We start from the raw sequence: 25724 nt of genomic DNA on the forward strand, positions 1-25724 counted from the left end.
GTTTGCAAAACTCTCTTCTTGAAAGAGAATCCCTGAAATTTTCCGTTAGGTTTATGAGGATGCATACTGAAAATTTTCAGGTTGAAGAGAGTTAAATACGTACTGTTAATGCAGTCACTGTCACTTACATGTCATTTCCACTGTGACTAATGTAAAAATCTTTTTTCTAGATAAAGTTACCTTTTCAGGTCTTGAAATCAAAGGAGGGAGTCAGTCTGGGTCTGGTAAGGGCATCATAAAAATATTTGTTAGCTGGGGTAAGCCCATCAGGCAGACAATTCCTTTTCATTGGTGACTGGGAAGCAATGACTGGTAAAGTAACTTGCTCAGAGTCACACAGCAGGTAAAAGGAGGTTGCGGGACTCAAACCCAGGACTTCTGCAGGGTCTAAGTCTAACAATATCTAATTCAACTTGGTCAGCAAGCCATCTTTTACCTCTGATCTTGGTTAAATAGTGCCCTTTAAAGGGTGTGACCTCACAATAATTATTAAATATAAGATTTGAACAAGTTTATGGTTTGAAAAAGAATGAAGGTTGATATTACCATATGATATAGTTGTCTTCAAAGTAAATATTTTTATCATATTAATATGTGATTGCATTCTGATTCTGTGCCAAGTTCCCCCAAGTCTGATGCAGAGCTCAGAAAACTGACTCTTAAGACATGAAAGCTGAAACACATTTATAGGTTATAGGTTCATAGGTTAGTACTAAGCTAACTGCCCTTACGAGCCATTGTAAGCCTAGCCAATTATCCCTTGTGAGACTCAAACCCTGCACCTTGTGTTGGTAAGGCAAACACCTTAACCATTAGGCCACCCTCCCACCCAATTTGATGAACATTTTATTCCTTTGAGTGTACAAACTTTAATTGCCGTCCCATGATATGATGCTCAGTAGGATTCCAGCATTTCTGCCCAAGGAGATTGCTGTAATAACATACCAGCCAAATCAGCTCTTCAATTCATACCTCTCAACTGTACAGATTTTCGCAGACTGTCCAGATTTTTGCCTCATAGTTTTGGCCTGTTACTCATAAAATTGTAGTTTTCTGGCAATTCATTGCCAAATCTTGAGGACTGGAGTTAGAAAATAATGACAGACATTTGAGATTTAGACTTCATACCCTTCAGAAAATTCATACACATACAAAACCTGTTATTCTATCAACCTTCTAAGCTTGTAAGAGCAATATTAATAAATTGTCCATATTTTTGGGCCTTTATCCCCCATTATTTATGGCTTTGTCCACATTTCTCACTCTAAGAGGTTGAGAGGTATGACTTTTCTACATTAGAAAGGCTGATTCATCATCATATTTCAACTCTGTGAGAATATGGATAACAGAGATAAATGTTATTTAATGGAATGACATTTACAAATTGATGTACAGAAATAAATAATCCAAAGACAATTAAACAAGTTATTATGCAGTAAGTAAATTGCTTTAAGTTTAAAAATTAACTTTTTAACAGAAATATATTGCTAGTAAAATAAAATTATTCAGTTTTATTCTTAACTGGCAAACATAATCTCATCCAGGACTGGTATCTGATTTATGACCACCAGTATAACTACAGGGTCATAGAAAATGCTATGCCCACTATCAGACTGAATCATGCTCAGTATAATTTAATGCTCACACCAATTTATCTCTTATTGCACCATATGGACCTATTATGTCTATTTATGACCAGATTGCCCTACAAGTTATAGAATGACACCATTTCTTTGTTTTGTGCATTTTTTAACCAACTAAATGGGGTACAGATCCACTTCCCAGTAATGACCCAAGAACATGGCCTGATAAATGACCTGCTCAGAATTGCAGAGTATGTTGGTGCAGATGGATTGAATCAAACTCTGAAGTCAAGAATGACATTCCTTTACAGTCCACAACCTTACTTTCTCTGATAAACTACTAGACTCTTGGCCTGTTCCTACCTAGACAGATTGCAGCAGTTCTTTATTAAGGAAAACTAAAAACTCTGGAATTGGACCCATTAGCTATATATTTACCTGACATAAAAGTTTTTCAGAAGTATATGGCTATTCAGCTGAAAGCACATCTAATTAATTTTATGCATTCTTCTATTTGTAGTCAGCATCTATCAAAAGGCCTGAAAACATCTGAATGAAAGAAAATCAGGCAAATATATATTCCTTTGATTTTATCTCTGTATAATACCTGATGCCAATTTTTGTTAAATTATTTGTAGGCAAAATATAGTCTACTAGAAAGATTCATTCATTTCTTGCTCTAGAGCCCACAGATTCAGAATCTAATATGCTTTTCTTTGATGCAAAGTTTTCTTATCCAAGGTTTAAGCCTTTTGTTCTGAGACAAAAATGAACTCTTGTCTATGTGAGAGCTCATTAAGGTATGAGGAAGAAGTTTCCATTGCTATGTATGTTACTTGGATGTACTTTTATTTTGCACCTAGTACCGCAAATTCTCTGTCAGCTCCTTTTTTAAGGTCTAAGACCAGACAATAACTCAGCATGAAACTTGAGGTAGATTTCAATCAGCTAACTGTGGAATAGATTATGAATGATGAGTGAACTTTTACATGAGGATGTGACTTGTTAGCTTTCTGATGTGGTGGGAGTCTAGACATAGGTCTGCATACCAGACTGCTGATTTTTCTCCAGATGCATGATATCACATAAAATGGCTTCTGCAATCTGACAAACTCTATCTGAATTGGAGCGGTTATTTAATCTAATAATCTGCTATCATCAGGACATGCATTTTGACCTTCTTCTCTGTAGAATCATCAAGAGATCCTGAAATCCTGTATTTAACAGTGAACTATTGCAACTGGAGCCAGTTTCAGAATGTGTCAGTCATGTTTCTGAGAAGAATTCCAAAATTGTTATCCTATCCATGTCATCCTTATGTTCTGTACTAGTTTCTCTATAATGGTAGATTATCTTTACCATCAGCCTACTAACTGAAAAAATAATTGGATCAGCCTCACCTGCAAGATTTCTTGTGTGTACATATATATATATATATATATATATATATACATACACACACACACCATTTGCTTATTTATTAGTTTTGCATTGATTGTCTAGACCACCAAGTCCTTCCTCATTAATTTGATTTGTTTCCCCCACTGGCTGGCTGCAGAGACAGACTGAGAAGAGCTGTCATTCTTGGGGGTTTCAGATTTTTTTTATATTCTCTCCCTTTCCTGCCCACAAACCTGGCATGGAATATGTAATTGTAGGCAAGGATGATCTGCAGGTATGCATCCTCACTATGATAAGACTGAAACAGATTCTACTGTGGGCTAAAGCCCTTGCCAGGAACCATGTCCTTCTCCCAAGGATAAGTCACCCAGCAAAATTGCTACTCCTTTTTACCCCTAGCCAATTTTTTCAGGGACCAGACTGAAAACCTTGGTCATATCAGTTTCAGTCAAGGCTGTATCCCTTTGTCCAATGGGATTTCATTTGTACTGTATGTCACACATTCTTCAATCTGCAACCAGAGGCAAAATGTGACAGACTTCAATTATCAGGAGATAAAGCTTGCACTATAATTGCAATGGCCAACTGCAATTCTCTTCCTCAGTCACTACAGGAAGCTCTTTCATAGGATCATAGGACATTAGGAGGCTACTAGGTTAATGGCCCTGAGGCCCTTACAAGCCTAGCCAAGATCATATCCCCAAAAAAGAAACCTCAGTCAGCACCTGTCACCCATGTCGATGAGGGACACAGATGAAACCCCTGTGACAAATTTGTGGTTTCCCATCCACTTATCAAGGTTGAGCTTGAAGAGGGTCAGTGAGGTACTCTGTTTGACATGTATGGGATGTCTATTCCAGAGATGGGGCAGCCTCTGGAAGACAAACCTGCCTCTCCAGCAGGTTTTGTTGATGTTGCATATTAGATTTAGGCCTTTCAAGTGGGTAATGCATGAGGAGGTAGACTTCTCTAGTAGGGCAGGGTCCGATATTGCCTTGTAGGTAAGACACAGATCACCTCTGAGCAATCTGTACGATACCCAGTAGAGTGATAGTTATTTGAGTTTGTCTGCGTAGGACAGGTGTTGGAGGCCATGGATTCTCTTTGTGAGGTATTTCTGTAGCCTTTCCAGTTGGTGCAGGGGTTTGGAGAGGTACATACCAAACAGGGTATTGTACTCAATTATTGGCCTAATGAAGGAGTACAGAGGGGTAATAACCTCATTTTTTCTGGATGTAATCCCTTTACTTATGAGATGAGCCATGTAAAAGGCTTTTCTGGCCACTGCCGCTACATGATGGTCGAATATGAGATTGTTGTCAATCTGTGTACTCAGGTCTCTCACCACAGGTTGTGTACTTAGGGTGTTGCCGTTGATGTGGTAATCAGTAGGGGCCATGTTTTTGCAGAATGGTATAATCCTTTTTTTTGCATTTAACTTAAGGCCATGACTTTGGCACCAGTCATTTGTGACTGTGAGATCCTCTTGCAGTATGTTAATATCATTTGGGGAGTCAATGACAGCACCCAACTTACAGTCATCTGCAGACTTGATCAGCCACAGGCCTTTTGTCTTTGCCTGGACCTTTGAGAAGTAGATGCCAAACAGTAGGGGTCCCAGGACAGATCCCTGGGGAATGCCACTAGTGACAGGTCTGCTGTCAGAGGTGGAGGCACCTATTTTGACCTTGTGGGTCCTATCAGTGAGCCAGTTGACCACCCACCTGATGAGACAGGGATTTATGCCAAATTGTGTTAGCTTTTCGATGATGCCCGAGTGGGGGATTATGTCAAAGGCTTGGCCAAGTCAAGGTAAGCTGTATGTACTGACTTTCCCTCATCCAGGGCCTTGGTGACAGTCTCAAAGAAGTCAACCAGGTTCAACAGGCAAGATCTGCCCTTGACTAATTCGTACTAGGTGGGGTCAAGTGCTTGGAGATTGCCTATGTCCTTGTTTATGAGAACCATAATAATAAGCTCCATGGCTTTACAGATCAGACTTGTCAGTCCAATGGGGCAATAGTTTCCAAGGTCAGTAGTGGCACCACCTTTGTGCAAAAGGATGACAATGGCAGTTCTCCACTCTGCTGGAATGAAGGCTGTACTTAGGCTGTGGTTGAATAAGGTGCTCAATGGCAAAGCTAGTTCTTGCTAGAGATGGTGCAGAATACAGCCTGGGATACTATCTGGTCCCATGGAAACTGTGTTCTTTGCCTTGGAGAGGGCCTTTAACACTTGATCTATGGAGATGTGAGGTGTGGGACAAGTACTGGGGATGCCAAATTGGCCTTTGGGGGGGGATAGGGGAGTGAAGTTTGCACTGAACCCTTCTGCTAGCAGGTTGGCTAAGTCAACAGGATCAGTGTAAGTGGTACCATTAAGTACTAATTCAGAACAAACCTGGGCATTGCCATGGAGGTTCCTGACATAACTGAAGAAGGCTTTGTGGTTTCCCTTTTTTTCGGAGGCTAGTTTCAATTCATAATTGGCTTTAGAGGTTTTCACTAGTGATCTAATTTGCTTGTTGAGGCTGAGGAGGGAATTGTTCCAATTTGAAATGTTTTCCTTTTTACCCTTGGACAATAATTTCTTTCTTTTGTAAAGTCTGTTGATAGAGGATGTCCACCAGACAGGTTTGTGTTTCCTGGAGGAGCAGGTTTTAGTTCTGTTGGGTATGGCTGAGTCCATGCAGTTGTACAGGTGTTTGTATACTGCACTGGTATACTGTTCAGCATAGTTGTCTGCATCCCCTGAAGGGGGCGGTGGTATGAAGCTACTGATAGCCTCCCTTAGGAGATTGTAGTCAGCTTTTGAGAAGTTTTTTAGCCTGGTTACAGCTGGGGGGTTGGGTGGGATAGAAACTTCAAATGAGACAGACCAATGATCTGATCTCACCAGGGAAGAACATACTATGGGAGTGGTGCAGTGGTCTTCCATGTTGGTGAGAACCAAGCCCAGAATTTTATCTCCCTTGTGTGGGATGACTCAAGCTAGTCTAGTGCATTAGAGCTGATGAAGTCAAGGAATTGTTGGGTGAGTGCATTAGTAGAGGAATAATTCACCCAGGCTATGGTGGGGTAGTTGAAGTTACCAAGGATCAGGGTGTTAGGGAGTACCTTGATGGAGTCAAGGAGGCCCAGGTAGGAGGAGTGGGTATCCTGAGTCATGCAGGGGGGGTCAATAGCTGGCTATAACTTGGATGGGTGACTTGGCAGCTGTCAGTTGTACCTTGAGTAATTCCAGTGCATCATGCTGGCAAACCAGTCTGAAGGTGTGCCTGTCCTTAATGAAGATAGAGACTCCACCACCCTTAGTCTTCCCAACCTCATTTTGGGGTCAGAATGTGTGGAATGAGGTATAGTCTGGTAAGGCAGGGGTACTGTCTGCAGCCCTGAACCAGGTTTCTGTGAAAGCACAGACATTGACATCTTCCAGTGAGTGCATTTTCAGGTTAAGGCTCCTAGCATTAAGCAGCATGACCTTCAATTTGCTTTTTGTCAGACCTTTTATGTTGGAAGATTTGTCTTTGGGACATAGCCTAAAAAAGGCACAGTGGGGGAGATAAGAGCCTTGGTCAGCATCTGGAATCCCAGGGGTGACAGGTGGAGGCCATCTCTGGCAAAGCATCGAGGCCTTTCAACCATGTCATCCCAGGCAGACAGATACTGGATTCCCTTGGAAAGACACCAGAAATTAAGCCAATTGATGAAGTCAGTTATTTTTTGGTGGTACTGTGGTATCATTCTTGGTGAAGGTAGGATGCTGCTTAGGGCTAGGGTCATACCTGCCTGGGACACATACTCTAAGAGGTCAATCATGTCTCTTTTCATATAGTCAAGGAAGGTATGTCTCAAGTCACACCAACATGAACAATGACAGAGTCATACTTGTACCTGTTGTGGAGAGACTTAACTGTGTGCATGATGTTGCAGATTCTGGCACCAGACAGACAACTGATCATGACCTTCTTCTTGTCGAGCTTGGTGAGGGAGACATTGTGTGTTTCTCACAATTGAGTTGCCAATGTCTAGTATGTTTGGTTTATTGTTATGCCTTATGAGCTGCATTGGTTTATTGTTATGCCTTATCAGCTGTGTTTGTGAAACACTGGTGTATTGTCTGCTGTGTACGATGTGTTTGGTGCTGTGTGTGGAATGTTTGAGAATGTGTTTTAGAGGTCTCTGCTGTTTAAGTAAGTTTTTATTGAGGACCTCTGCATAGGTGGATGTATCTTGTGCTTGACTTTGTGATGTGGGCGGTATGGTTTGTTTGTGCTGGCAATTTCCTCAAAAGTATTTAAGAAGGTTTATGTATAACACTTTTTTTTTTCATTTTAAATGACTCATAAGTGGTTGTGATTTCATTTAATTGATCAGGGTTGCTTAACAATATTACTTTCTTTCTGTTTGTCTTAGTTTGCCCTGGATTATATAAAATAACTAGCGTCACTGGAAACATATGCTAGAACAAAGAAAATTATTTTTCTGCCTTACTAACTGTATAGAATTGCTGTAGTGATGTTTCTATTTGAAGATAGATAGTTAGATAGATAGATAGATAGATAGATAGATAGATAGATAGATAGATAGATAGACAGAACAAATATAAATGGAATATGTAGCTTTTCACTGAATGCCATTTTACTAAATAACAGTTCACAAAAAAAATAATTGAAAGCTCATTTGATAAAATCACAATTCATAGAAAATCTCATACAGATACAATATACCTTAAAAAGCCCAGCCTGCAGGCCCTGTTTGGGAGGTTGCCTCATACCCCTTTACTTAACTCCACCTCGCTCTGCCTCAAAGGAAAGGGAAAAGCCCAGACACAGTGACATTCTGCGGGCACACAAACAGAAAGTGCACCAGCAGTGATGCTGTGTAGGTAACAGTGACCACCTGTTTGACAATTGGCCAGAATAGTATCTACATGCATTTATGTGTAGTCCTAGTTGTCTATTACACAATTGTTACAGTTTTCCATGAATTTCAATTGAATGAAATGAGTTTTGGATTAATTGTTTTCAGTGAGTTGTGATTCAGTGAATGCACATTTTTTAAATAAATGTATTCCATATTTTATATTCCACTTGAAGACAAATTACTCGCTTTTGAAAAGTTCCCATATACTGCAATAATCTGATACAAGTAACACACACACAATACACAAGGCTCATATAATTCACACAAGTACTGCATGGGCTTTTTAGCAGCATGTCCTAACTATACCTCATCTGATTAACCCCTACTGATCAATTATTTCTTATCAGGCAGTCAAGGGTATCCTTTTCAAAGTAGACAGGAAACATCAGAAAACCACTTTCTGAGTTCTCATTACATCAAAAAGAAAATAAGTAAAATTATGGTAGTGCCTGTAACAGGTTTTCTGTCTTTTAGACCATAATTCCTAGGTTTTCTTGAATTATAATTGATTTCTGCATTCATCACTATAACATTATATTTGCCACATAGTGAGTAGTGTTGAAGTTATGAGTATTCTGTCATCTGAATATGTTAATGCAAGATTATAATAGTCTAGGTGACCTATCACATTTGTTCCTAACCTGATGAAAACAAGTACAGTTTTGAAAATGCAAGATGTGCTTACCTTATGCAAATCTAGGAACTATGCTGTACATTAACTGTTTTTTTTTCAGTCCACTGGTACTGCATTTTAATTGTTCTAATGTGTGTGTGTGTGTGTGTGTGTGTGTGTGTGTGTGTGTGTGTGTGTGTGTGTGTGTGTATATATATATATATATATATATATATATATATATATATATATATATATATAACACACACACACACACACATATATATATATATATATATATATATATATATATATATATATACACACACACACAGTGGCAGGATAGGACAGTTTTGAGTAGTGTGTTTTGAGAATTCCATTTTCCTGTTATGAATCGGTAAAACGAGAGAATAAGGAAATACTTCCATTTTCCAAAACCTAGGTATTTCCCTTTCTTTGTTTGACCTTGGCATTAATAAATAGTTTAGCAGATGGTGCAGGAGCTACCTCCCCCATGCAAATATTATTTATTTTACAAAGTTATGTCTTTTTCATCCTGTTTTAACTACTTTCTGATTTCAGGAGGAAATCTTCAGATTTTTCCTTCTGATCCTAATATAGTTACATTACATTCTTAATGGTTAAATTCCTCTATGCCTTTTATGTGTTTTTATAGTGTTATTTTTTCAGTCATTTGTGGGTAGACTAATGGGTTATGTGCAGTGGCTTGTGATGTCATGATTAGCAGTGCTTTTTTTCATTTTTTTTAAGTTAAGCTAACTTTTAATATTTTCATTTTAGTTAGGCTATATCACATACCACTTAATTTTGCTATAATTCTTTGTTAATATTTCAAATATTTTCTTTAACTTGCTACCTGAAAAGCACTTTTCTGTAATTGTATATATTCATTAAATTCAATTTTAATAATAATAATAATACTAAATTCATTAATTCATTATCTCATTGATTTTGTTTGTTTGTTTGTTTGTTTGTTTGTTTGTTTATTATTGACTTTTGGTTACCTAGAAAGTCTAACTGGGTAGGAGCCCAATTTTAGGGAAGACCCAGGGAGAAAACCTCCACAGTATTACTAAACACTTTTAAGAACAATAATTTTACAATCTGCAAAAATAATACAAAAAAATCTACAGTTTAAATAATTATACCAAATTAGACATAATATGAAAACATTGGTCAAGAATAGATACAAATTATATGACAATGATTTAATATTGAGAGAAATGTTAGCCAGTTTATAGAGAAATTAAATGTAAGTTAGTATAATACAAACATGAACTGCAATATGAGGTAAGAGAAAAGCATGCTTATGGTATATTTAGATAGAAAGCCAAGGGAGAGAAATTGATAAAAGTAAGGAATTGAGTGAAGATAGGAGAGTAAAGAGATATAAGGTATGAAAAGGTATTTTTTCACATTTAGGGATATAGTTTATCCTGGTAATGAGCAAAAACAGAGGCAGCTTTTGGTTAGGAAGTCTTTCAGAATAGTTTGAAGGGATGGGAGGAAGGGTATTGAACTGACGGATACAGGTAAGAAGTTCCAGGCCTTAGCAGCATGGTACGAGTACAGACAATAACCACCAGATTTGATAAGTTTGTGGACAGCCAGGAGTTTTGGTCACTGGATCATAATGTGCAACTGGGAACATAGTTATGTAGAATGTTATTTAATGCAGGACAAGCAGATGGATGATGGATAATTTTATAGGTGATAAAAAGCTGTGTATATGTTAGTTGATAGGGTAGTTATAACTAATTTAGGCTTTTAGTGCTATACAGTGGCAAGTTCTGAAAGGAGTATTTGCGGCAAATTTAGCAGCTTTGCTACTGCATTGTTCACATTTTGATTTTTGTGAAAGTTGAAGGTTAGGAAGGACTAGAGTGCCACAAAGAACTGTTGGAAGGAGATAAGTAGTGGAAGTAGTTTTAGTTGTGGGTAGTGAGTAGTTTTCGTTGTGTCGGTGAGAAAGCTTTTGGCTTTGTAAAGGATGTCTAGTTTTTGATGAGTTTTTCTTATGCTGTATATGCAGGTCAAATTTAAGATTATCATTCACTATCATCTCTAATAATTTGCTATGAGAAGTGACTTCAATGTTTGTATTATCAAGAGAGATTTTTTTTTTTCATGAAAGAAGGATTTGAGTGAAAAAAAGTAGCAAGTTGTTGCTTTTTAGGGTTGAGCATGAGTTGTGAGATACAAAGCCATGTTTCAGTTATTGTTAAAGCTTCATGAGTAACTTTTTGGAGCTGTGCCATGTTGTCAGATGTGCAAATGAGTGTGGTGTCATCTGTGTACTGTATTAAGGAGGTGTGCTGTCTGGATGTATAGAGAGTGTTGGTGAGAATGTTAAAGAGGAGAGGACCAAAGATAGACTCTTTGTGGTACACCAGTTTTGACTGGCAGGTATGGAGAGACTATGGAGTACCATTTTACTGACTGATACCTATTGGATATGTAGCTTTTGAAACATAAAAGGGTTAGCTGAGAGAGCGAGAGATCTAATGAGAATATCTGAAGTAGTTGTTTGCTGTGACAAACTGTGTCAAAGGCTTTAGGCAACTCCAGAAATAAGAAGGAGAGACTAGTTTGTTGTTATCTCTAGCTTTATTGATAGGATCCATATAGGTTAGAAGTGCAGAATTAGTACTATGGGAAGGATGGAAACCATGCGGGAATATGAGTTCTTCCTACAGAAGATAGTTTAGAAATTATTTTTGAATAGATTTTTCAAGTATTTCTGGAGGGGGGGTAAGATTGCTATTAGTAATGTCTGCTGAATTCCCTCCTTTGTGCAGAGGGATAATGTGTGACTTCTTCCAGAGAGAGGAAATGTGGGATTTCTGGGCTGACCTATTTATAAGGACTGAGACAGGACAGGCAATTCTATTGGCTGCTTTATTAAGGCTACTCAGTTGGAAGGTCATCAGCTGAAGTAAAGCATGGCTTGAGGCTTTTTAAGAGTAGCTTTAAATAGGCTGTGGGCATGGGTTTGAACGTGAAAGTGGATGTGGTGGTATGTGGCTGCTGGGCAGGGTTAGGATTAAATGTTGTGGAATCCTTGGTTGGAGATGCTATATTATCTATGAAATAAGAGTTGAGTTGTATTGCAGTTTTGAGTGGTAAGTTACTGAGAAAGGGGTTAGGTTTAAATTTTTTGCTGGCATGCAAGATTTCTTTAATGGTTGTCAAGAACTATTTTTAGGGTTGTGTTTACTATTATTCTGAAAGTTGTTATAGTATAGTTTTTGTTTTTGTCTTCATGTATTTACTTTTTATTATGATTATGAAACATTCTGAGGTTTTCGAGTTATTGTGGTGTTTTATATTTTTGCCATCCTTTCCATGCTTTTTCTGTGTCCTGCATTAGCATTCTACAGTTTTTGGATAGCCAAATTGCATTATTTGTTTTTCGTCTCTTACTTCTAGGAGGGGCAAGGCTACTTAGGATATTCAGAAAAAAATTGTATTGAATTAATTTGTAGCATCATCTAAGGGGAGGAGTTTTAGGAACAATTCATTTACAGCATCATCTGAGGGGAGGAGTTTTAGGAAGTTCACATTAATAGATGATAAGGCAGTAATAAACATTTCAAGGTTAAACTTAGAAAGGTTGCATTTTGTTTTACAAACATGCTGCTCAGTGGATGTGTGAGATGTCTAGATGTATAGACTGGGAGACGATTACTGAGACAGTCAGACATTGTACCTGTGGTGGTGTATTTCCCATGAGAGCGATACTAAGATCCAAACTAATATGGAGTTTGATGTATTGTTTAATGTGAGGGGGCTATTAATTAGTCGTGTGAAACAAAATAAGTTCATGGGAGTTTATGTCCAACCAAATGATATTCACATCACCTAGTAGTATTATTTCTTGTGGAACTGTTATGGATATCCATTGTTGGATATCTTCAAGTTATAGCTGTATTGTCTCTAGGAGGGATGTAAAGAACAGCGATATATATTTGTTTATACTTGTCTGATTCCAGGAAAATAATAAGAAGCTCTGCTGAATTGGATTTTGGTACTGGTTTGCTGTAAGGGGAAATGTAGTAGTTGCTGGGAAATATTAAAGCAATGGGCCATTACAGATGATATTATAGCCAGGAGGAGTAATTTCAGAGTCATTTATGCTGGGTTTAATCCAAGTTTCACTTACAGTGAGAATATGAGGCTTATACTGGGTAATTCAGATATGTAGTTCAACAGTTTTATTTCTTGTGCTTCTAACATTTATGGCAGCAAAAGTTAGATGACTGTGGTTGGGAATTGACCATTGTAGGATTAGAGTAGTGTGTGGAAGATAATTGTCTCGATGTTCATTGAGATGGATGGGACCAGGATTATGGTGAAAGTCTTCTCCTAAAAGGATTTTAGTATATTGGCGAATTACTGATACTTGTTTTTGGAGAGTATTTTTCCATTTAATTTTCTTTTGGTTTGAGATGGAATAGAGTTAATCAGTCTATATCTAGAGATAAGGTGGGGGGCATCCTTAAATAGGTTTGGTGTGATGTGTGGAAAGTGTAGGTAGGAAGCATGAATAGGTAGTTGTGATAGTTGGAGAGATGTTGAGAGCTATTATAGAGTCATGATAGGATGGCAGATCGCCCAGTAGGAGGAGAATAGAGGATAAGCTGAGGAGTAGCGTGATTAAGTAAATGGATCTGTCTGTTATTGTTGGCAAGTTGTGGGGAAGTGGAGATCAAGAAGGAAAAGAAACTGTAGGCTAGAAGGGTATTTAGTGGTGGAGAAGTCTGAAAGCTGATAGAGGGTAGGTAGGAAAAAAAGTATTTTCCATGAAGGAAGAGAGTTAGGTTGCCCAAGTATATTCTCTGGAATGTAAGGACTAGAGGGGTTTAAAAGGATAGAGTAAGAGGGTATAGTTAAAATATGAAAAAATGAGGGTTTATTTGGGAAAAATAGAAAATGCAATGTAAAATAGATAGGTGCTGTTAGGGAGGGGTGTGACTATGAATGAATATAGTGCAGAGCAGTAAGGGAGAGAGAAAGGTAGTTTGGAATGGTGCTAAAAGATTAAATTGAAATTAGGAATTAGGTAAAAAGAATCAGGAGTGTTTGTATGACAGTGGTAAGGTTGTGTGGGAAGGGTTAGGGAATAGGAGTCACATGTGAAATGTGTATGTGAGACATAAAATAGTAGAATTAGAGAAGTAGGGAAGTGAAGCAAAGCCAAGTATAGCAGGCTTCCACTCTTAGGTCAAATTATAGCAGAGAATATATGTCTTTAAGATGTGGTGTACTATCTGCCCTATACATATATATATATATATATATATATATATATATATATATATATATATATACACACACACACTGCAGTTTGATTTTTCATTTACATTATTTTTGTGCTTTTTGTATTCACCTTGTATTTACTGTAATTTTTGTATTTTTTTAGTTGTGCAAATACACATTTGCATTTTCTTTTTAACAGTATAAGTAGTTTTGTATATCACACATACATCATTGTACTTTTTTGTTTTCCTTTCATCTATTTTTTTCTGATTAGTTCCCTACATATGTTGAGTTTAAAATATATAAATACACACACACATGTACATATTTATAATATATATATAAGATTACATTGGCACATAAATAATGCAACCTTTGAGTCAGAGGAATAAATTCATAATCCAAAACTGACAAATGGGGCCATACCCAAGAAAAGATACTCTCTTTATCTCTCTCTGCCTTGCTGTCTTTTCCTCATTCTGGCAGTGTGCCACAGTTAAATACTGGAAACTCCCCACATGAAAACAGAGTAAAGAATTCTGTTTAAAATGCACTGTGGGTTTACAGCACAGTTGACTAAACACCACTTCTATGAGGAGTAGTCTTTATCTCCTGTTGTCAACCATTGCCTTGAACCAATAAATGAACATGTACAAGATTCTGTATGTATGCACTCAGAGGAAAAACCTTTGCTTCCTGTTGTTGCTCAGTGCCTTGCATCCAGGAACAAATAAGTGCAAGATTCTGTATGATCACATTCAGAGGAAAAGCCTTTGTTTCCTGTGGTTAGTCAGAGCCTTGCATCAGTGAATCAGCATGTGCACGATTCTGTATGCATGAGCCTTTGTCCCATGTTGTTTGTCAGACAGTGGCTTGAATTTACAAATGAGCATGTGCACGATTCTGTATGCATGAGCCTTTGTCCCATGTTGTTTGTCAGACAGTGGCTTGAATTTACAAATGAGCATGTGCACGATTCTGTATGCAAGCACTCAGAGGAGGAGCCTTTGTCTCCTTTTATTTGTCAGTCTGTGCCTTGAATTTACAAATGAGCATGTGCATGATTCTGTATGCATGCACTCAGAGGAGGAGCCTTTTTCTCTTCTTGTTTGTCAGGCAGCTCCTTGAATTTGCAAATGAGCATGTGCATAATTCAGTAGCCATTTGAAATGTCAGGACTCACTAGAGCAAGTCCCAAAACACGGAGACTGAATGACTGAAAGAGCAGACTTACATATAATAAGTCCAAGATGCTATTTTTCAAATATTCACTTTTTTTCCTAGGTACTTGGTATGGCAATCTGAGTTGATTTATATAAGTTCAAGGGGTTGGGGGGGGCTTGTCCTCCACATGGTGGAGAAGTTTTAAGGAGAAGAGAGATTTTTGAGGTTTGGTCTTCTCCAGATTTTCAATCTTTTTTAGACCTTTCAGACAACATTTCGGTAGGTAGCCACATGACTCTGTATGCATGCACTCAGAGGAGGAACCTTCGTCCCCTGTTGTTCATAAGTCAGTGCCTTGAATTTATGAATGAGGATGTGCATAATTTTCTATGCATGCACTCAAAAGAGGAACCTTTCCCCTATTTTCAGCCATTGCCTTGCATTTATGAAGGAATATATGCATGATTGTGCTTGCATGCCTTTGGAAGCAAATAGTTATAATTTCTAACCTTTATGTATCTTATGCATCAATTACCTGTACTTGTTTCTCCCTATAGTCATTCCTTTTACTTCAACACTGTGCCTGTGCCGTCTTGCAGTATCAAGTGGCCCACAATGAAAATGAAAAATATTGAGAAAAAGCAAATGTGGTTTAATATAAGTATAATGAAAGCACAGCACTCACTTGCTCTAATGTTTATATGTATTTAAATATTTTATGATACTTACTGTATTTAATATCCTAGTATATTATCTTATTCTTTGGGACACTGTCTGCCATCAGTTCTATTTGTGCTACCTTTCGTGTTATTATGAAGCCCATCTTTGAATTTTATTTTTTTTTTCAATTTTGTTAATCCATGATAAACAAAATGATTCATTACCACTATTTCCTTGATATAGCATAGCTGTCCTTTTGCAAATTCAGTTCCTATAACTCCCTTATTTTCCATCAAGGGCTAGAAGAGTTTCTAGTTCTGCAGTTTTCAAACATAACTTTACCTGTATACATACAATAACAGACTGGTGTAAGCAGTCTAATGCATTTTTTGAAGGATTTTCTCTTTTTATTTGTTTTTAATTTGCCATTTAACTAATAATATCAGTTTAATTATTTTGTTATAATTCATACTCAAGTATTTAGCGTGATGTCTATAAAACACAGTCCCCAATACAATAACTCTTAACATTATACAGTTCTGTCCCATAAGGTAATTTACTTCAGGGAATTATCTTCTAAGAAGGATCTATACACTTGGTAAATGTTTTTCATAATTAAATATCAGACAATGACCATACTGCAATGCTTCAGTAAAACTACAGAAAAATACTAAAGTCCAGTACCACCCATACATTTCTAAATGTAGTGTGTGTGTGTGTGTGTGTGTGTGTGTGTGTGTGTGTGTGTGTGTGTGTGTGTGTGTGTGTGTGTGTGTGTGTCTTTGTGTAAGTGTGAGTGTTTGTGTGTGAGTGTGTCTATCCTGTGACAGACTGGTTAGCGTGCAGGACATATATCCTGACCTATTCCCATTTACATTTAAGGACATTATTCAGCTCCCTGGGACCATGAACTGAGTAAAGTGGGCAAAGAAAATGAATGAAAGAATAGTTTTTTTTCTAAACTTAATGGGAATTTCATTTGCTCTAAAAAATATTTTAGTTTAGTTTGATGAAAGGGTATAAAAAGTGTAGTTGAAATTTTGAAGTAAAATATTGAACACCAAAATTATTAATCTGTCTTTAATATGGAAAACAGTTTTGTAATTATTAATATTTTCACATAACACAACATAGCCACTTCCTCTGAATACCACAAAAATCTGACAGACATCAATTTTCTATAACCTTAAAACCTTTTTTGCACAGACTTAACAAAATCAGTTTTAGACCAAAACATAAAACACCTCTGATCTTATTTATCATGATCAAGTGTAAAAGAGTGTTAGGTTTCAATAAATCAATGAGAATTTGGTTTAAAAATGCAAAATTCAGGCTCTACTTTAATCCATTCACTCCAGTGGAGCTCAGGATGTTTGTACTGTAACTTCCAATGGGCGGAGCCTACGCTTTTTGGCAGAATCAAATTATGTCCTCACATTTTCAGACAAATATTCACATCTCTGGAACCATATGGATTATGAAAGAAGTATAAATGGCAAACTCTTCAGCACAAACTATTTTTATAGTGGTAGTGTTCTTTAGGTTCTAGGTCTTAAATTGAATTTTATAAGTCACAGTAAACACAGTAACTGTTACATTTGTAATGTTTTGTAAACAACTTACAATATTTCACCAACCACTCAAGTTACACACACACACACACACACACACACACACACACACACACACACACACACACACTGCCAGTAGTATTTTATACATCTAGCTGAAAGCTTTCATCTGTGGCTAAGGAGTTCTGCCTGTGTTACTTGAAATATTTAGAAAAATGTGAAAATCATATATATAAATATTAATATCATAAAAACAGTTAATATCCATTTACCTGCACCAGACAGAGGACAAATATTAATGCAGTTGAGTTTGACATTGTATAAGCTTTAACATTTAAATCTTTTAAACCTTGTACATAGCACGTGTTTGGAATTATTGATGCAAATACAAACAAGCCATATTTGATGCCTAGAGGCGTCAGTAGGAGTTAACTGAAGATGCACCTGGAGGCGTCACTCAGACGTAATGAGTTAATCTCCACCCCAAACATTTAGATAGGGACCTTTGTTAAACATACTGAAAGTTTTACAAGTACTACACAAGTTTTGTTTAAAGCTGAACTTGTCCAATCATTCCATGAGTCACTGCATGTTGTCCTATGAAACTTTGTATTGTGTAGGATGTTTTGTTTCATTGTCTTGAATTTAATTTTTCACATGGTCTTCTCTTGCAACTTTTCCCTGACAGCTGATGGTTTGAAGATTTTCTCCTTTTTTTCCTCAAATGAAAATAACAGATGGATAGGAAGTAAGATAATATAGATTTTCATGGATTTCCAGCTGACTGGTGATAGTAATTGTCTTAAATTAGATCATTTTGAGTACATATTGTTACAGTATCTGTTCTGTATTTAAATTAACATTGCATCATAAATGCTGACTTAATAATTCAAACAAGTTCTGCATAATGATTTAATTGCAAATATTTCATTTAAAGTAAGATGACTATAACACTGTTTATTTATTTATTTAATTAATAATGCAGGAGTAATTCCCATGATGCTGATTGCCTGAGCACCAAAGACAGTGGACATGGAGAGAGTGAGGCAGGTGATATTGATTCAGATATAGGTGGGGATGCCCATCTTGGTGCACTTCTAGAAGAAGGCTTTGAAAATCTGTTGAATCCTGATACAGGTAAGAAAAATAAACACTAATTCTAGTTTGCTGGTTATAAATGATGATTGCAAGAGAAGAGCCCAAGATAAACTCTTGAGAAAACAAAGTTTTGAAATGTAGCTGTTATTGTTTTGCATTTGTAGGCTTCAGCTAAGCATTTGATAAGACTTGTCAGCTCCACTGACAGATCATTATTTGGAGTAGATAGTGGGATTATTTATCACATATTAACTAACTCTCTCCAAAAAAATTGTCCCTCTCCTAAACTAGAAAACTGTAGGCTGACCCAAAGTACTAGAAAAATGGATAACACAATCAGTTCTCAAACACCTCAGTCAAAACAACCTTTTCTCTGAAAGTCTGCATAGATTTTATGCAGATTATTGCAATCAAACTGCAATATTAACATTCACAGAGTATGTCTATCCCAAACCTCTTGACGGTGAGACTATTACATCTCTCTCTCTCTCTCTTTTTCTGTCTATACAGCTCAAAAACTTTTGATATTTCCATCTCATCTTTTTCTTCAGGCTGTCAAACACAGGCCTCAATCCAGTCATATTAAAGTGATTTGTTACTAATCCAGTCATATTAATGTGCAAATTACATCTTTTTTAAGTGTTCTGCTTTGATTGCATGTGTTACAGTAGCAGTATTACTTACTGTAGAGGTCACTGGTACTCTTAATGTATTTTTTAATTGGAGTTATTTACTTCATATCTGAAACATTCAAGACAGAGTTTTTGTTGGCATTCTGAAACTTGTTTTTCTGTGAAATTCCACCCAAGCATGACATCTTGTTAGGTTAATAGTGATAGGGTAGAGCTGGACATATTGAAGCATATAATTTAATCAATATTTCACTGAGTGTTTTGCTATTTTACATGGCACTACTTTTTAAGAGGTTGCCATCTTTTTTTTGAAATGGTGAAATAGGTTCTGTCTGTGTGTTCTGCTGCTGGCAGCATTGTGCTTGTTGCAGTTCATTTTAAAAAATGGGATGAACAGTGTGTTTTACTTGTGTGGAAATAGTTAATCATTAATGTATTATTTTTAGGCACCTAAGCTGAAATTCAATCAGCATGTCAAACTGTTTTTGCTTATGCAACTTCTCCCCAGGCTATCACTAAAAAGGGGTGTTTTTCCTTGCCCAGTCAGATTTTCTCAGTAAACAAATTCAATAAATAAATAAATGTCCACATCACAGTCTGTCTCCATGATCTACTCCCATCACTATTAACATTCTGGCCTCTCTCTATCACCCTCCAAAAAGTTTTAAGAATTACCCTTTTGTTCCCTCGTAAACTGTACTACATAAATGTCTTACAGTTTTGTACTACATTTTTTTTCAGACAAAAGTTCACATTACGTACAGAAGAAGTGCAACATGCATCAAATTTCACTCTTTGCCCAAGAGCAACCATGTGTGTAAATGTGTGCATGTCTGTGTATGGCTGTCGGTGTGGGTGTGTGCATGTGTGTAACAATGTGTGACACAGCTTCTGTAAGGATCATTATAGTGCTCATTCCTAATTTCATACTCATAACTAATTTTGAAACACCTCTATACCGTTCATTTACTTCCTGCCTGCATTCAAACACTATATCCACACACATACTGCCATTCAAAACATTAACAAAAACAATAGTCCACTGCTGTGAGCCAACAGTAATAACATAACTGTGGCCACAAAATGAAATTAATGCAGTCGCCAGTTTAAAAAATATATTTATTTCATTTAGTAATCATCAGCAAAAATTTCCATCATATCTTAGCAGTAGCCATACTATTAGTGATTTCTCAAATGCCTTTCACAGTGGTATGGAGGAGGCCACAAAGCCTCACTGCTGTCATGGGAACTTCCTGCTGAACTCAGATAAGGGTCATGCTCTTAACGATTTAGAATTCCAACATCAGAAGTTAAACCAATAACTTGGACAGCACTGCTATCACTACGAAAAAATATCCCAGTCTGCAGAACTGATTTCATGCACTGAATTGATAGCTTTTTGGAATGCCTAACATGACATCAAAGGTCAGGGGATATTCCATAGAGAATTACATGGAGGTGGAACATCACACAGTGAAAAATAACAGAAAAAAGGGAAAAATGGTTTCAAATCATGAAACGGTTATGGTGAAACCACAGAAGGTGGCACTACAACAGTAAAGCAAACATGAAGGTGAGAAGAGTGACAGATCACTTTAAAATTGTTTATAAGCTACTGCTCATGTTGAACACAACTTAGAAAGTAACTCTATCATCATCAGAACTCAAGTATGTAGAACTGTCCTGAGGCTCCATATTAGGCCATCTCCACCTCTTCGATATATATTTTTACACATTTTGTAAGCAGGTAAGCCCACTGGACACAACTGTAACTTTTCAAGGGTTACCTAGGAGCACTGTCTGGTCATGTGACTTGCTCAGAGTTATGCAATAGGCGAATGGAAGAGGAAGACAATAAATGTTGCACCCTTGAATACAGGAAGCGACTTGTTAACATCTCAGAGCAATTATCTTCTATGTTAACTCCAAGACATCAGTAACATGCATAAGGTCTCATATCTAGTTTATTTAATTCAAAACGGTAATTATTCATCTCTGTTACTTTCATTTTAACTTAACTCGAGCATACAAGTATATTTCATGAAGATCAAGTAGTGGTTAAACAATTCTAGTCTGTTAATAAAAATGTGACTAAAACTAAAGATAGTCTAATTATAAAGTCTACATCTCATTACTCCACTAAAACAATTACCTCACTATGTATTCAAACAATGGCACTTGTATTCAGGGAGTAAAAATTACCAAAAATTGCCAGGCTAGTTGATGTGACTACTGATCAGAAAACTTGAAATATGATGAATGCATTCAGCCCATAGTTTATTAAACTAATCAGAAATTAAGCCTCCTGTAAAGAATGAAACCTTACCTTACTGAGCGGGCCCAGATTGCAACAGGTAGCTCTCTTCTTCTTCCAAGTTCCCATATGCCTCCATCCATCCACAACCCATTTTCCCATTTTTACACATGGGGTCAGGATGCCACTTCAACAGTGATGATCATCTAGAGCCAAGGTTTACACTGTCAGGTGGCTAATCCTGCCACAGTAGTTCCTCCACACCACACACTCACACATATGGTCAATTTAGAGTGTCCAATCCACCTACTGCATGTTTTTGGAATGTGGGAGGAAATCGGAGCACCAAGAGGAAACCCACACAAACACACGGAGTACATGCATACTCTGCACAGAAGGCACCCCAACAGAGAATTGAACTGGGAAACCTCTTGTTGTGAAGTGACAACACTATCCACTGTGCCACAGTGCCACACTCCTGCACGACTCCAGCATTATCAGAAATGTACAACGTACCTAGCTTGCAAAGCTATAGCAATGCTTTGATAAAAGAGTCAAAATTATTCTTAACTTTCCCAAGAGAACCCACCGCTGCTTTCCTCTTAGAAACCTTTGGCTGGCTACAATTACCACATGTTTTAATTCACTGATTGCTGAAAATTGCCCACAGCATCCTTTTAAACTCCTGCAATTCATCATGCACACAGATACCACTGGAATGGTACACCTTAAAAGAGACCTAATATCATTCTTGCAGAAACTCATCACCACGCTAAAATGAACTAATCACCACAATGTTTCCAACTTTCCATCTATGCAATGTATATTGCCAAATTCTAAATTCACAATTTTTTATCCTTTAGACAAATTCCCCAATCCAGTCAGTCTAGGTCTTGCTTAAAACTTACCTGCAAACTATATGGAAATATTCAAAAGGCGTAACTAAAAGTTCAAAACTTCAAAGTTAGCTTCTCATATTTTTTCACCAACTACACCATTCCTGTTCTCATTCCTCCCTCACAAGCATTTCACTGCTTCATTCTTCTGTTTTCCAAACACTCTCACTCCATCATTTCCTATTCTCATCTCCTTACTCTTAACTTTAAGCCATCTTGTAAGTATGGAAAAAGCTCCCATAAGTAAAACACACCCTGTAAATATGCAAAGAGAGTCCTAACATCTGCACTTCATTCTCACTCTTATATCTCAATGCACCTACATTGTTCTTGTCTTTTTTGTTTTTTGTCCAGTGATACAACTGAATCCTTCGAAAGTTATTATGTAAATGCATATTATTACCGTTGTTCGTAACATAAGAAATTAATAGTTACCTATAGATTATTGACATTTTTCTGAACTACATAACATGCCTAAAACTAAAACCTCACTGTAAGTACACATTTCGAGTGTGCATTAATAAATGAATATTAATTTATTAATAATTAATAAAGTGACATCCTACATTATATTTGTGTACTGTCTACTAATATTGCTATACTTTCTGTATGGGCAGTGTAGCAAGTACCTATGGATTCATAGGTGCTTACTAGGCTATTTATCTGTGAGGATCTTAAGAAGTCTAGCCTTGCCTACCCACGGTGATTATTAGTCCTTATATTTTGAAATACAAATATCCAAAGACAAGTGTATTTTGAGGTAATTGCATGTTTCCCCTATCAATGAGGGCCAGTGGTGCTAAACTGTGGGTGGATTTGCAATTACCCTCCATTCATCCAAATTCTGTTTGAATGTAGTTTGAGAAGTACTCTGCTTTTTGTGGAGGGGAAGATCACTTCATAGAAGTGTTAGTCTTTGTTATACACACCTATCCCTCCAGCATATTCTATTAATTTTGGAAGGGGCTTGTTACATAGACCAGAACAATATGAATCATGTGTAGGTAGACATTCACTGATTTCCCTAAGTTAAGAAAATGGCAATCATATGTATTAATGATTATTTATTGAATGCTGTTTATATGACAAATAAAACAGAAAAAAAATCACCGAAAGCCACTTTCCACAAATACAACTAAACCTTTTTGTAGGAGGGGGCTCTGAAAATGAATTCTACCTAGTTATACTACCCTGGCCATCAAATGCAAATAAACAAATTAATTAATTAATTAATAATGTTAAGTCTACTCATTTGACAAGTGTTCTTTCTACTGTATCCTAAGACTTTCCTTGTCACAAATTACATTATGTGGCTGTTTATTACTGGTATACTGTGACTGCCTTGAACAGCAGGACATGAGTTCTGCCATCACAATTTAAATCACTACTTTCAGTTTTGAACTTGACACAATCATCATTATGTCACAATACATTAAACAGGAAGTAAGCCATGGTCTTTTAGAATCTTGTCTAGGCACACGGAACACGCTTTATTCATCATCAATTAGCTGTTTACTGAAATATCACAAACCTTTTCAACTTCAATATGTGTTTGTCTAAGCAGAGTTTAACTGATGATTGACAAAATAGCAGTAACTTACTCTGTTAATCTGCATTGTTCATAGAACTGTACTGGGTCAGTTTCCACAAAAGTGAATTCTGAGTCTTTCTACACTTCTGAGATCATTATACTAAGGACTTTTTTAGCTTTTGTACTTCCTCAAATTTTTATTTATTTAGTTAGTTAGTTAGTTATTTTTTTGCCACAGAGAATTCAGTCCATGTAGCATTGTTGCCTCACAGTAAGACGCTGTCCGGTTCGATTCTCAGCTAGAGCGTCTTCTCTTCTGCGTGGAGACATGCGTGAATGGGCGTACCTTCGTTGAAGGATGTGCGTCAGGCCTGGCAAGCCGGTACGTAAAAATCAACTGCCAATCATTAGCGGACCGGAGTTCCGCTGTGGCGACCCCTAACCGGGAAAAGCCGAAAGACACAGACACAGAATTGCTTTTCCTTATATATACTGCATTGTGTTTCTCAAGGTTCTTGGCTCACTAGCTAGACTTTAGTATCCAAACTGTGTTACTTTACTTTGCTGCCTTCTCACACTACATATTAATACCACTCTCACTGCTGTTTTACAGTTCATATAATCTCCACTGAATATGAGCATGTTCAAGGTATGCAGATTGTAAAACATAATCATAACTTTTTAGTCTAAAGGCTGCCTGTACACTTGATCTGACACAATGTGTTTTGTAAATACCAATCCTTAGTTTAGCACTTTACTGAGGAATTATGATTTGATACACTATATCATTATCTGATGAAAACCCATAGTGAGTTTTATAACATCATTATTAAAATGACTTTGAAGGGACTATCTGATGCACAAATAAATGAAATGTATATATTTTCCTTAGCAACATTAGCACAGATATTAAATAATTAATTAATCTGATATAATTTGCAATTGTTTAATTCAACTGGGCAGGCCTGTTTGCAATGACCAGTCAGAGAGAGAGAAAAGCTATAAACCAAAGAAGTCAAAAAATGTTGATTTTTCGTGTCATGCTTAATCCCAGAAGTTGCTTGTTAGTGCACATATCTAAATACCATTACTTCATGAAATGCTTCAGTGTTTTGTTTCTTTAAAACAATTTCATCATTTATGCACATCTCCTTTCATTATAGTGCATTATGCATGCTCATAATTCTGATATTTATTATAGTATTTTTTTTCTTTGATTTATCTGTTGTTTTAACCCCTGTCTGTAGTTCCCCTACTTTTTTATTTCCCTTTTTTCCTTCAGAAGAAGGAATCTCTAACTCAAGAATTCATCTGGTAGAAAGTTGGAACGTCTGTCTGATATAACATCTCTTCTGAAGCCCATTTAACTGTTAAACATGCTGCCTTAAAAATGCTCTGTTCTGGGGCTGGCAGTTTTACTAGCAAACATTTATATCCCTTTTAGGTCAAAGCTTTTACCAACAGCTTCAAATGCTAAAGGACATTGGTCAGATTTCTTATATGTAGGTTCATAGTTTCATATGAAGTTACTAGGCTAGTGCACCTAGAGTCTTTACAAGCCTAGCCATGTTAATCCCAACTATCCCCATTTGTTTTTTGGGTAGTTTGCAAAACAAATTTATGAGCAAAGCAGGTCTGTGATCAACACCGGCTACCCCTGTCCATGAGGGACATGGGTGCCACCCCAGGGGTGAATTTGCAGTCTCCCATCTAATTATCTAGATTGAGTTTGAAGAGGGTCAGTGCAGGTGGTATGAAGCTTTTTATACCACCAGTTAGTAGGCTGTAGTTAGCTTTGGTAAAGATTTTTATAATTTTTGTTCCTGTGAGGTTGTCAGTTCCAATAGTTACTTCAAATGGTACTGATTTGTCGTCTGACCTAACCAGCGAGGGCATCACGCTTGGGGAAGTACAATGCCCCCCCCCCATGTTGGTGAATACTATGTCCAGAACATTAGAGCCCCTAGTGGGGGTACAGACTATCTGTTCCAGAGCATTTGTGTTAACAAAGTCCAAGAACCTCTAGGTGAGTGTGTTTTTGCTAGTGTATGTCCCCCAATCTATGGAAGGATAGTTGAAACCTCTCATGAATAAGGTGTTGGGCTGTATGGCAAGG

At 37.0% G+C, this 25724-nt stretch overlaps 1 protein-coding gene across 2 annotated transcripts in view; it reads left to right on the forward strand.

Annotated features, from left to right (window-relative positions):
* The window catches only part of PCDH12 (protocadherin 12), a 134445-nt gene that overhangs the window by 83578 nt on the left and 25143 nt on the right, over window positions 1-25724 (forward strand). For both annotated transcript variants that reach the window (XM_044069540.1, XM_044069539.1), the window contains one exon: window positions 18183-18334. In XM_044069540.1, coding sequence (XP_043925475.1) covers window positions 18183-18334 — 152 coding nt within the window. The remainder of the gene's footprint in view (window positions 1-18182; window positions 18335-25724) is intronic.

This window comes from Protopterus annectens, chromosome 4.part0 (assembly GCF_019279795.1).
Source record: "Protopterus annectens isolate FY-2018-M chromosome 4.part0, PAN1.0, whole genome shotgun sequence".
Taxonomy (NCBI): Eukaryota; Metazoa; Chordata; order Ceratodontiformes; family Protopteridae; genus Protopterus; species Protopterus annectens.